The sequence below is a fragment of the Protopterus annectens genome, chromosome 15.part0 (assembly GCF_019279795.1).
Source record: "Protopterus annectens isolate FY-2018-M chromosome 15.part0, PAN1.0, whole genome shotgun sequence".
Taxonomy (NCBI): domain Eukaryota; kingdom Metazoa; phylum Chordata; order Ceratodontiformes; family Protopteridae; genus Protopterus; species Protopterus annectens.
The window spans coordinates 38,942,605-38,956,978 of NC_056749.1; the positions used below are offsets into that span (position 1 = coordinate 38,942,605).

Below are 14,374 nucleotides of genomic sequence, written 5' to 3' on the forward strand. Positions count from 1 at the left end.
GGAACTTTGCATTCTTCTGGTATAGAGATGGGCCTTCTAGGGGGTGAGAGGGGGGGTAAAGTTAGCACTGAGCCTATCTGCTAGGATGATGGCAATATCAGTTGGTTCTGTATATTTAGTGTCATTGTGCTGTAACTCAGAGCAGATCTGAATGTTCCCATTTAGATTCTTGACATAGCTATAGAATGCTTTGTGGTTGTCTTTAGAGTCAGTGGCAATTTTGTTTTCGTAACTAGCTTTGGAGGATTTTATGAGGGATCTCAGCTTCTTACTGAGGTTGACCAGGGAGTTCCTCCAGTCATGGGATTTTACTCTTTTTGCAACAGTTTCTTTCTTCTGTTGTAGAGTTTGTTTATGGCAGAGGACCACCAGATTGGCTTCCTTTTTTTGGAGGATAACATCTTGGTTCTATTATGGATAGCATGATCCATGCACTCGTGTAAGTGCTTATAAAGTGCATTTGTGTAGGATTCGGCAGTCATACCTCTATTGTCCGTCTGCATGGGTGTCATGAAGTTTGCCACTTCTGTCTTAAGAAGTGTGAAGTTGGCTTTGGAGAAGTTTTTTACGATGATTTCCCTAATTGGGGGTGGGGGTGGGATGTACATGTCTAGGCTGATTAGCTCGTGGTTGGATCTGACCAATGAGGAATTGACCTCTGGTGTGGAACACCGGTTTCCCATGTTGGTAATGACCAGGTCTAGGATATTGCTGCCCCTGGTCGGGGTGTGAATAAGTTGATCCAAGGTGTTGGAATTTATGAATTCTAGAAAATGTTGAGCAAAAGAGTTGGTACACGAGTAGTTTTCCCAGTTAATAGTGGGGTAGTTGAAATCACCCATTATTAGGGTGTTGGGTTGTACCCTAATACTTTCCAGTGTATCAAGAAATGAGGAGTGTGAGTCCTGGGGCATGGTGGGGTGTCTGTAGCAAGGTACAATTTGGATTGCGGTCTTGCCCAGAGTTAGTTGCACTTGGATAATCTCGGATGCATTATGCTGTGCAACAAGCCTAAAGGTGTGGATATCCTTAATGAATATGGACACCTCCACCTTTAGTGCTTCTTTCTGGGTTAGCTGGCCGAAAGGTGTGGTATGAATTGAAGCCTGGTAATGCAGGGGTGCTGTCTGGAGCTTTGAACCAGGTCTCTGTCACTGCACAGATGTCAGTGTTCTCCATTTTAAGGAGTGCCTCGAGTGAGTGCATTTTGAGGTTTAGACTTCTAGCATTGAGTAGCATTACCCTCAGATTTTACACCAAGTTGTAAATGTAGCATATGATTTCCTTATGGTTCATTGACCCATAATGATTGTAGCTATCTGAGTGCTGTGGTGTGTCATTTCATTAAAGTTTATTTTATTTCTCTTTTCTTTAAGTTAGTGCAGCCTTAGAGACAATGTATTTACAGGTTATGAGTGCGGAAGCAGGTGCCCTATGTTAGGAGGGTGAGGAGTGGAAGAGTGCTGCACATTTACGACTTTAACGTCTGTGTGATATTTTGTGATGTGAGTTTCACTTCTTATACTTTTTGTGTACTTTAAAGGCTTTATTTACGATGCTTTTCAGATGATCTCTAAGATTTTTGACTTGTCATTATAAACCCACCAAATATCCAGCATTAATTCATTCAATGAGCGTGAGTACTGAAATGAGGTGATTTTAATGTTTTCTGACAATTTTTAAGTGGAACGTGGCATATCAAATCAGATATGTATCTGTTTTGTTTTCTTCAGGTTAATTTTTTTGCCCCAAATATAGAACAGATGCATGTTGTAAACCACACAAGTGGAAGTGCCACAGATGAGAAGCGCAATGTCCTGGTGGAGAGTGCAAGGATAGCGAGAGGAAAAATCAGAGATTTGTCTGAACTTAGAGCAGCCGAGTTTCATGGTCTCATTATTCCAGGTGAGCACATTTACATGCAGGTAAGGAAGGTGTGACATTAATATGTACTTCGGCACAAACATTTTCTAAGACTGCATATGTATCTTCTAAAAACAGCTAAGTATTGTAATACCCAACTGTATGATTCATACCTCTTAAGGTTTCGTTTTTATGCACCAGGACAGACGTTACCACTGTGAGCCGTTTTGGGGAAGTTAGAGTAGGATTGTCGTTTTTATGCACCAGGACAGACGTTACCACTGTGAGCCGTTTTGGGGAAGTTAGAGTAGGATTGTCGTTTTTATGCACCAGGACAGACGTTACCACTGTGAGCCATTTTGGGGAAGTTAGAGTAGGATTGTCGTTTTTATGCACCAGGACAGACGTTACCACTGTGAGCCATTTTGGGGAAGTTAGAGTAGGACTGTCAGCTGGGCCTTTCTGTAAAACTGTTGGCATGGAAATTTCCATACACAGCTTCTCTTCTGTGGTATGCATCTGGCATGTCCACCACGACCAAGTCATCTGAGTTGACACTGTGGTTTCCTTTTGATATTTATTTATTTGTCTTTTGTTACAAATGGCTGGGGGCCCATTTTCAGTGGAGACCCGAGGAAAAAAGCTCCACATAAAGAACAACTTACAGAGTTTTGTATTTGCAATGCATTACATGCTAGACATTTACAGAGGTTTTATATTGCCATACATTATTTTAAAAAGACACACATAAGTTCTAGACATATCAGAACATGTACTTGGTAATGAGACAGCATACGTTAATGAGACTTAAACAATGCATATAAAAATAGTATAAATTTACAAGAAGTAGTAGCTTGCTGAGCAGTTAAAGAGGATAAACCTTGCAGTATAATTTTTTTTTTGGTACTACGTGGGCCGAGGTGGAGAAGGCATGAATAGTAAAAGGGAGTAGATAGGGGGGGTAGGAAGAAAAGTGAGGTGGGGTAAAGACAGGAAAACTGAGAGGGAGTAAATTAGCAGTGAAAGAGAGGGTGGGATGAGTATTAAATAGTGGAAGCATTAAGGATATGGTTAGGTAGAGTATTGCTGAGAAAGACAACTGGGGGAAACAGAGTGTTGGTGTTTAAGACAGTATAGATTAGGGTGATGAAGAACTATTGTATAGTGGAACAGTTGGGTGGTTAGCAGTTAGGTCAGGTGGTGACAGGTGCAGGAGTGGGAATTACCTAGGTAGTTATTCAGTTCTTTTTTGAAGAGAGGGGAGGAGTGGATAGACCATAAATTGCTGGGGAGGTTATTCCAGGTTTGAGACATAGAGCATTTATATAGTACTTTGCCTAGAGTTTTATTGGGTCTGTGGGTATCAAGAAGTTGTTGGTCAGTACCGCAAAGGATTCTGGTAGGTTTGTATATAGACAGGAGGGTAGACAAGGAAGGGCAGTCAGTAGATTTTTAGAGTAGAAAAGGTGTAATTTGAAGCTGAGAGAGTTGAAGCAATTGAAGGAAGTCATGTCATTGTAGTTTGAGGGCAAGGAAGTGGTGGGCTTTATGGGGGAGGTTGCAGGCAAATCTAGCTATCTGGTAGTAGGTTTGATTGAGTTTGGTTAAAAGATTTGCTCGCAGGTGGATAAATATAGGAGAAGAATAGAGTAGGAAGGGAAGGAGGTAGGCTTGACAAGGAGGTCCTAGAGAAAATTGATAAGAATTTTTTTCTTTCTGTACAATAGGCCTAATTTTTGAGTGGTCTTTTGGATGGATTGTTGGACATGAAGGTCAAATTTCAGGTTATTGTCTATTGTGACACCTAGAAGTTTGGTATGAGAGTCAGCATGAATGATTGTGTTGTCTGGGGAGGAGAGACTGAAGGATGCCTTAAGGTTGGCCATGGATTTTGGGAGGAAGAGTAGTCGCTTGGTTTTCTTTGGGTTAAGGATGAGATGATTATTGACAAGCTAGTTCTCTACAGTCTTAAATGAAGTTTGTGTAGGGTTATCGGACAGGGTAATAAGAGTTGAATCGTGAATATATCTTGTAGTGAAAGTTGGCATAATGGTTACTTTGTTTGCCTCCCATACACAGTGTACAAAGTTTGATCCTGACATCTGGCCGATACTTACATGTAGTCTTCATGTCCTGTCAATGTCTCTGTGGGGTTCCTCCACCTCCCAAACACATACCACATGTTTCCACATCAAACTCACAGAAGAATGGAAGAACGGAGATCTTGGGCAGTAGCAGCATAGAGTCTAGATGATTCCTATACAGGAAATAGCTGTATAGACCAACTGCTTTGAGCAGCTGCTGTGGTGAGCAGTATCCTCTCGAAAGGAGACTGTAGATCACAGACTGAGTACCATGTCAGGCCTCAAGCCTAGCCACACAACATAAAATTTGCCTCTAGGTGATTCAGTCATTTGACTAATGTCACCAAAAATGGGCACGGCTATTTGCCTATGATAAGTCTATTGAAGACCCAGCTTATGTCTGACCCACACCAAGGACCATGTTAATAGTGGGAGGAGTGTCCCTATTGGACAGTGTGTGCATGCCATAAAGCCCAGCAGCCCTGAGTCAATAAGTTACTGGCCAGTCGGTGTCCAGTTAACCAGCTTGGGTTACCTGGGATAGCTCTGTTCAGTGAAACCTGGACATAAAACCAGTCAACCTGACAAACATGAACTACGAATTGCCACGCTCAAGGTTCACTGGTGTGATGAGGCTTGGAAGTGGATGACATGATGGTGGGCAGGAGGCTGAATATCTTATGTATCCAGTAGACAAAGTGGAAGGGCAGTGCAGCAAAGCCACTTGGCTTGGGATCCAGAGACTACTAGTCAGGGAAAAGATAGGCTAGAAATGGGAATTGTGGTGATGAAGAGGCTTCGGAAGACAGAGAGGCGTGTCATTGGAATTATGCCAAGTATACTTGAAGCAAGTTTTGGGGTAAACACACCTCCTCTACATCCTTGTTGGGTCAGTGCACCAACATCACCCCTAATAAAATACCTTACAGTAAAGGAACTGTGTGTGTGTGTGTCTGTGTGTGTGTGTGTGTGTGTGTGTGTGTGTGTGTGTGTGTGTGTGTGTGTGTGTGTGTGTGTGTGTGTGTGTGTGTGTGTGTGTGTGTGTGTGTGTGTGTGTGTGTGTGTGTGTGTGTGTGTATATATACCGCAGTGGTGGTGCTGCGGTAGCGTTGTCGCCTCACAGTAAGATGTTGTCCAGTTCGATTCTCATATGGGAGTACCTGCCTTGAAGGTTGTGCATCAGGGCTGGTAACTCGGCACGTAAAAATCAACTACCAATCATTAGCGGTCTGGAGTTCCGCTGTGGCGACCCCTAATCGGGAAAAGCCGAAAAACACAAACAAATATATATATATATATATATATATATATATATATATATATATATATATATCTAAGTTTACTTCTGTTGTTTGAAAACACATTTCTTTAAAGAACAGATAGCCGATACCCACTTTAATGAAAGTGCACTTAACCTAAAGTTAACTGTATAACTAACACGATATATAAAAACAAGTATTGCTTCTTTACTTGCAGGTTGGGTAAACTTGAAGATATTTTGTACCCAAACAAAAGGACAGTTTCAGTCATAGCCAGATTTGGATTTGATTTACTCAAATTTGGTACAACCAGATATTACATCCTGCATTTTCTTATGCTGAAAGCATCTTATACAACTGACATTTTATTTGGGGAATGTGTGGTTGTGTAGTTTATAACTTTAAACTGAATATATTTCACTTGTAGGGATGTAATATGACTAATATAGTCCTCAGTGTCATTTGTCAGTATGAATAAGACAGTAGCATCTTTGCTGCTCACTGGCAGTTTTCATCATTAAAAGTTCTTTGTAGACACTTCAAGACTCTGTGTTCTCACAGTCCATTCTTGTTCTTTCGAAGAAAATCTTTCACGACTGTTTAACATAGAATGTAAGGTGAGTAAGTAAGAGTGAATCTTTTATACACAAGTGTTGCTATCTAGTCTAGCTCCAGATGCACCTGCCCCCAACTTTAATTAAACTGCAGCAAACTGTTACATTTATAGCAAGTAGTGCTACATTTTATGCCATAAATAGAGCAACACTTCAGTTCTGACTGCAAATAGGTTCATAGGTTCATAGGTAGGTACTAGGCTATCGGCCCAAGGGCCTACGTAAGCCTAGCCAACAAGGTTCCCTGGTTTACACCACCCAAGAAAGTTATTTTCCTGTGTCACTGTCGAGTAGAGACACAGAAGTGATCCCCGGGGTGTATTTCCTATTTCCCATCCACTCATCAAGATTTTTCTTGAAGAGTGCTAATGAAGAACTTTGCTTGACATAGATGGGTATCCTGCTCCAGAATATGAGAAGTCTCTGGGACAGGAATCTATCCCTCCAGCATGTCCTGTTTATTGTGGTGACAAGGTTTAGGTCCCTAGAGCGTGTAGCTTGGAGTGATTGGGATTTCTTTAGGTGTAGCATGTCCAACAGCTCTGGGTTTGACATAGCTTTATATGTTAGGCAGAGATTACCTCGGAGTAGGCAATATGCTATGGAGTAACGCTGGAGTATTTTGAGGTGGTCAGTGTAGGGCATTTGTTTGAGGCCAGTAATCCTCTTTGTGGTGTACTTCTGTGGCCTTTACAGCTGCTGCAGATGTCTTGTGAGGTACATTCCAAAAGGGGCGTTGTACTCTATAATGGGTCTAATAAGTGACGAGTAGAGCGGAACGATGACCTCTTTTTTCCTGGATGAGAACCCTTTTATGATGAGGTGTGCCATGTAGAAGGACTTCCTGACTACTGTGGTGATGTGACTATCAAAGGAGAGATTACTGTTCACCTGGGTCCCAAGGTCTCTTATCACACATTCGGTGTTAAGTAGATTGCTGCTTATGTAGTAGTTCATGGGTACAGAGTTTTTACCAAAGGGGATGACACTGTACTTTTTGACATTGAGCTTGTGGCCATGGCTCTGACACCAGGCATCTGTCTCAGAGAGGCCCTTCTACAGGATGTTCACATCATTTGGGGACTTGACTATGGTTCCTAGTTTGCAGTCATCTGTGAACTTCATTAGCCAGAGGCCTTCTGTGTTAGCCTGTACTTCAGAGAAGTAGATACCAAACAGGAGAGGTCCCAGGATGGAACCCTGTGGTACTCCACTTGTCACTGCTTTGAGGTCAGATTTGGAGTCTGCAACCTTTACAATGTGGGTTCTGTCAGTGAGCCAGTTGGCAACCCATCATGTGACGTAGGGATTTATACCTAGTTTAGTGAGTTTAGCTATAATTCCAGAATGGGGGATGGTGTCGAAAGCCTTGGCGAGGTCAAGATAGGCTGTGTGAACCACCTTACCCTCATCTACGGCTTTGGTGATTGCCTCAAAGAAGTCGATCGGGTTCAGGAGGCATGATCTGCCTTTCACAAACCTGAACTGGGTGGGATCCAGAGTTTAGAGGTTACCAATGTCTTGTTTATGAGTTCCATGATGATACGTTCCATGGCCTTGCAGACCAGGCTCGTCAGGCTAATAGGTCGATAGTTCCCGGGATCAGTGATGGCTCCCCCTTTGTGGAGTGGGATAACTGTTACTGTGCACCATTCAGTGCGCACAAAGCCTGATGTGAGGCTATTATTGAACATGGTGCTTAAGTGGGGAGCCAGTTCATTCTGGAAGTCCATGTAAAACACAGCCTGGGATGTTGTCCGGTCCCATGGATGCTGTTTTTTTGGCTTTAGAGAGTGCAGCTTTTACCTGCGTATTTGTGATTACAGGGACTCTGCATTCTTCCTGTATAGAAATGGGGCCTTTAGGGGGTGAGAGGGGGGTAAAGCTAGCACTAAACCTATCTGCCAGGATGTTGGCAATATCAGTTGGTTCTGTAATTTTCATGCCTGTGTGCTGTAACTCAGAGCAGATCTGGGTGTTGCCATTGAGATTCTTGACATAGCTATAGAATGCTTTGTGGTTGTCCTTGGAATTAGTGGCGATTTTGTTTTCATGGCTAGCTTTGGAGGATCTTATAAGGGATCTCAGCTTCTTACTGAGGCTGACCAGGGACCTCCTCCACTCATGGGATTTTACTTTCTTTTGCAACAGTTTCTTCCTTTTGTTGTACAATTTGTTTATGGCAGGGGACAACGAGATTGGCTTCCTTTTTTTGGAGGATAATGTCTTGGTTCTGTTTGGGATAGCATGATCCATGCACTCGTGTAAGTGCTTATAGAGTGCATTTGTGTGGGATTCAGCAGTTGTAACTATATTGTCCACCTGCATGGGTGTCATGAAGTTCACCACTTACGTCTTAAGAAGAATGAAGTTGGCTTTGGAGAAATTTTTTACTGTGATTTCCTTAATGGAGGGTGGGGGCGGGATGTGGATATCAAGGCTGATTAGCTTATGGTCAGATCGGACCAACGAGGAGTTGACTTCAGGTGTGGAACACCGGTCACTCATGTTGGTAATAACTAGGTCTAGGATATTGTTGCCCCTGGTGGGGTTGTGGATAAGTTGATCTAGGGCATTGGAGTTTATGAATTCCAGAAAGTGTTGAGCTAAGGAGTTGGTACATGAGTAGTTTTCCCAGTTAATGGTGGGGTAGTTGAAGTCGCCCATTATTAGGGTGTTTGGTTGAACCCTAATATTTTCCAGTACATCAAGAAAAGAGGAGTGGGAATCCTGGGGCATGGTGGGGGATCTGTAGCAAGCTACAATTTGGATTGCAGTTTTGCCCAGAGTTAGTTGCACTTGGATAACCTCAGATGCATTATGCTGAGCAATGAGCCTTGGAGGTGTGGATATCCTTAATGAATATGGACACACCTCTGCCTTTGGTGTTTTGGTCCAGGTTACATGGCCAAAAAGTGTGGTATGAGTTATGGCCTGGTAGTGCAGGGGTGCTCTCTGGAGCCTTGAACCAGGTCTCAGTCACTGCACAGATATCGATGTTCTCCATTTTAAGGAGTGCCTCGAGTGAGTGCATTTTGAGATTTAGACTTCTAGCATTGAGTAGCATTACCCTCAGTTTTTGCTTGCCTGTTCCTGTTATGGTGGTGAATTTGTTATTTGAACCCTGCCTAAAAAAGGCACTATAGGGGCAGCAAGAATCTTAGCCAGTATCAGGAATCCCTGGGGCAACAGGTGCAGGCCATCTGTGGCAAAGCATCATGGTCTTTTGACCATGTCATCCCAAGCAGAGAGATACTGGATCCCCTTAGAATGACACCAGAAGCTTAGCCAATTGTTGAAGTCAATCATTTTGTCCTTGTACTGTGGTAGCATTCTGGGCGATAGCAGAATGGAATGCTGTAAAATGCTGCAAAATACAATGCAAGTGTTCATTTCTGAATGCTGGTAAAGCAGTGAAGACCGATCAGCAACTGCAGATCATACCCCCTCCAACACCCTGTGCCCAGAACAGCTGTGCCTTCATCACCACCCCAGTTAAGTATAAGACATACATTCCTAATAACCCTCAGTTACATCTCAGACATTTCAAAGATTAGAACAGCAGCTCAATATCACTGAATGCAAAATCTCTCTGCTTAATATTGTAATGAAATGTTTTCTTTTGGACCCAATCTTCCCAATATTGTGCTTTCAAATCTAGTAGGAGTGAAATAAATGTGGTTCCAAGTCTTTGCCATGTCATCTTTTCTTTCGGTGGGAAAGCTAGCAACAGCAGAGATGTAATTTTACAGGTCAACAAAGACACTGACAATTTGCTTTCCATATTCATCTCCCTTTTCCTTGTTTTCATTGTTTTTTCTTTCCAAGTATGAACACCCTTATCTGACTGGCCATTGGATGAACCATAAATCATGAACACCCTTATCTGACTGGCCATTGGATGAACCATAAATCATGAACACCCTTATCTGACTGGCCATTGGATGAACCATAAATCATGAACACCATTATCTAACTGGCCATTGGATGAACCATAAATTATGAACACCCTTATCTGACTGGCCATTGGATGAACCATAAATCATAAACACCCTTATCTGACTGGCCATTGGATGAACCATAAATCATAAACACCCTTATCTGACTGGCCATTGGATGAACCATAAATCATAAACACCCTTATCTTACTGGCCATTGGATGAACCATAAATCATGAACACCCTTATCTGACTGGCCATTGGATGAACCATAAATCATAAACACCCTTATCTGACTGGCCATTGGATGAACCATAAATCGGAACACTATTTTACAATCATATTCCATTTCCCTTCTTACATTTAGCAAACCCTCCATTAGTGAAGCAAGATTCATTGTCATAAAGATTCATGTCTATATTCCACACCTACTAGCCTTGAAGACTTCTTATCCTGGTGTTCTTCCATATACTCACAAGAAACCCTTATTCTGTGGGATTTCAACCTAGATTGGTTCACCTGTATATCAGAACCACCAAAGAATCTAATAAATCTCCATGGCTACCAGCAGTTAGTCCAAATTTGAACTAGATGTGATAAATAATCTGAAAGGGAATCCATCCTTGACAGGGTCCTAACTAACCCCACATTGTACCCCCACACAGGCAGTCTACCAGACACCTTGTGACCACAACATAATATACCTTATACATAGTAGAACAAGCATGTGCAAAACCACTAACTATAAATCCACTAGAAACACAAAAAAATGTCTCTCCTGAGGTCCTCAATACTTTACTCTGTAACCTGTGACTGGACCCCCCTAAAAACCCTCCCACTTGACCAGGCTGCAGCATATTTTAACAAAACATTTCCACAACATCTAGACACTGCCTCTCCATTGTGCAAAATCAAGGTTAGAACCTCTACAAACTCCTGGCTCAGTAAAGAAACCAAACAAATCCTCAAGTCCAAAGACACTGCCTGGCTTTACTGTCAAAAACAAAGAAACACAAAGCCTAACTAAGTACCAAGAACTGAGCAGCCATGCAAAAAATGCATTAGGCTGGACAAAAAGTCCTACTACATGACATTACAAACTAAACACCAACACAACCCCCCAAAAATTTGGAAAAATGTAAACCATTTACTAAAATCCACCCAAAAGGCTACGCCCAAACCAACCACCCCTGACACTAAAGTTCCCATCGAAACACAATTCAACTCCCACTTTGTGAACTCAATTCTATCCTTAGTATCACAGGACAGTTCCTTCCTCACTATCCCCCAAACCAACCACCCTGACACTAAAGTTCCCATCGAAACACAATTCAACTCCCACTTTGTGAACTCAATTCTATCCTTAGTATCACAGGACAGTTCCTTCCTCACTGTTCGCCCCAAACCAAGCACCCCTGCCACCAAAGTTGCCCCTGAAAGACAATTGAACTCCCACTTTGTGAACTCAATTCTATCCTTAGTATCACAGGACAGTTCCTTCCTCACTACCCCCCAAACCAACCACCCCTGACACTAAAGTTCCCATTGAAACACAATTCAACTCCCACTTTGTGAACTCAATTCTATCCTTAGTATCACAGGACAGTTCCTTCCTCACTATCCCCCCAAACCAACCACCCCTGACACTAAAGTTCCCATTGAAACACAATTCAACTCCCACTTTGTGAACTCAGTTCTATCCTTAGTATCACAGGACAGTTCCTTCCTCACTATCCCCCCCAAACCAACCACCCCTGACACTAAAGTTCCCATCGAAACACAATTCAACTCCCACTTTGTGAACTCAATTCTATCCTTAGTATCACAGGACAGTTCCTTCCTCACTATCCCCCCCAAACCAACCACCCCTGACACTAAAGTTCCCATCGAAACACAATTCAACTCCCACTTTGTGAACTCAATTCTATCCTTAGTATCACAGGACAGTTCCTTCCTCACTGTCCCCAAACCAACCACCCTGACACTAAAGTTCCCATCGAAACACAATTCAACTCCCACTTTGTGAACTCAATTCTATCCTTAGTATCACAGGACAGTTCCTTCCTCACTATCCCCAAACCAACCACCCTGACACTAAAGTTCCCATCGAAACACAATTCAACTCCCACTTTGTGAACTCAATTCTATCCTTAGTATCACAGGACAGTTCCTTCCTCACTGTCCCCCCCCCAAACCAACCACCCCTGACACTAAAGTTCCCATTGAAACACAATTCAACTCCCACTTTGTGAACTCAGTTCTATCCTTAGTATCACAGGACAGTTCCTTCCTCACTATCCCCCAAACCAACCACCCTGACACTAAAGTTCCCATTGAAACACAATTCAACTCCCACTTTGTGAACTCAATTCTATCCTTAGTATCACAGGACAGTTCCTTCCTCACTGTCCCCCAAACCAACCACCCTGACACTAAAGTTCCCATTGAAACACAATTCAACTCCCACTTTGTGAACTCAATTCTATCCTTAGTATCACAGGACAGTTCCTTCCTCACTATCCCCCAAACCAACCACCCCTGACACTAAAGTTCCCATGAAACACAATTCAACTCCCACTTTGTGAACTCAATTCTATCCTTAGTATCACAGGACAGTTCCTTCCTCACTATCCCCCAAACCAACCACCCCTGACACTAAAGTTCCCATCGAAACACAATTCAACTCCCACTTTGTGAACTCAATTCTATCCTTAGTATCACAGGACAGTTCCTTCCTCACTATCCCCCAAACCAACCACCCCTGACACTAAAGTTCCCATGAAACACAATTCAACTCCCACTTTGTGAACTCAATTCTATCCTTAGTATCACAGGACAGTTCCTTCCTCACTATCCGCCCAAACCAACCACCCCTGACACTAAAGTTCCCCTCGAAACACAATTCAACTCCCACTTTGTGAACTCAGTTCTATCCTTAGTATCACAGGACAGTTCCTTCCTCACTATCCCCCCCCAACCAACCACCCCTGACACTAAAGTTCCCATTGAAACACAATTCAACTCCCACTTTGTGAACTCAATTCTATCCTTAGTATCACAGGACAGTTCCTTCCTCACTATCCCCCCCAAACCAACCACCCCTGGCACTAAAGTTCCCATTGAAACACAATTCAACTCCCACTTTGTGAACTCAGTTCTATCCTTAGTATCACAGGACAGTTCCTTCCTCACTATCCCCCCCAAACCAACCACCCCTGACACTAAAGTTCCCATTGAAACACAATTCAACTCCCACTTTGTGAACTCAATTCTATCCTTAGTATCACAGGACAGTTCCTTCTTCACTATCCCCCCCAAACCAACCACCCTGACACTAAAGTTCCCATTGAAACACAATTCAACTCCCACTTTGTGAACTCAATTCTATCCTTAGTATCACGGAACAGTTCCTTCCTCACTATCCCCCCCAAACCAACCACCCCTGACACTAAAGTTCCCATTGAAACACAATTCAACTCCCACTTTGTGAACTCAATTCTATCCTTAGTATCACAGGACAGTTCCTTCCTCACTACCCCCCCAAACCAACCACCCCTGACACTAAAGTTCCCATCGAAACACAATTCAACTCCCACTTTGTGAACTCAATTCTATCCTTAGTATCACAGGACAGTTCCTTCCTCACTATCCCCCAAACCAACCACCCTGACACTAAAGTTCCCATTGAAACACAATTCAACTCCCACTTTGTGAACTCAATTCTATCCTTAGTATCACAGGACAGTTCCTTCCTCACTGTCCCCCCAAACCAACCACCCTGACACTAAAGTTCCCATTGAAACACAATTCAACTCCCACTTTGTGAACTCAATTCTATCCTTAGTATCACAGGACAGTTCCTTCCTCACTATCCCCCCCAAACCAACCACCCCTGACACTAAAGTTCCCATTGAAACACAATTCAACTCCCACTTTGTGAACTCAATTCTATCCTTAGTATCACAGGACAGTTCCTTCTTCACTATTCCCCCCAAACAAACCACCCTGACACTAAAGTTCCCATTGAAACACAATTCAACTCCCACTTTGTGAACTCAATTCTATCCTTAGTATCACAGGACAGTTCCTTCCTCACTACCCCCAAACCAACCACCCTGACACTAAAGTTCCCATTGAAACACAATTCAACTCCCACTTTGTGAACTCAATTCTATCCTTAGTATCACAGGACAGTTCCTTCCTCACTATCCCCCCCCAAACCAACCACCCCTGACACTAAAGTTCCCATCGAAACACAATTCAACTCCCACTTTGTGAACTCAATTCTATCCTTAGTATCACAGGACAGTTCCTTCCTCACTATCCCCCCAAACCAACCACCCCTGACACTAAAGTTCCCATTGAAACACAATTCAACTCCCACTTTGTGAACTCAATTCTATCCTTAGTATCACAGGACAGTTCCTTCCTCACTATCCCCCCAAACCAACCACCCCTGACACTAAAGTTCCCATTGAAACACAATTCAACTCCCACTTTGTGAACTCAATTCTATCCTTAGTATCACAGGACAGTTCCTTCCTCACTATCCCCCCCAAACCAACCACCCTGACACTAAAGTTCCCATTGAAACACAATTCAACTCCCACTTTGTG

The 14,374-nt window shown here is 42.9% G+C and overlaps 1 protein-coding gene across 1 annotated transcript in view; it reads left to right on the plus strand.

Annotated features, from left to right (window-relative positions):
• The window catches only part of LOC122790077 (ES1 protein homolog, mitochondrial-like), a 121,908-nt gene that overhangs the window by 54,999 nt on the left and 52,535 nt on the right, over positions 1-14,374 (plus strand). The window contains exon 3 of the mRNA XM_044057639.1: positions 1,734-1,905. Coding sequence (XP_043913574.1) covers positions 1,734-1,905 — 172 coding nt within the window. The remainder of the gene's footprint in view (positions 1-1,733; positions 1,906-14,374) is intronic.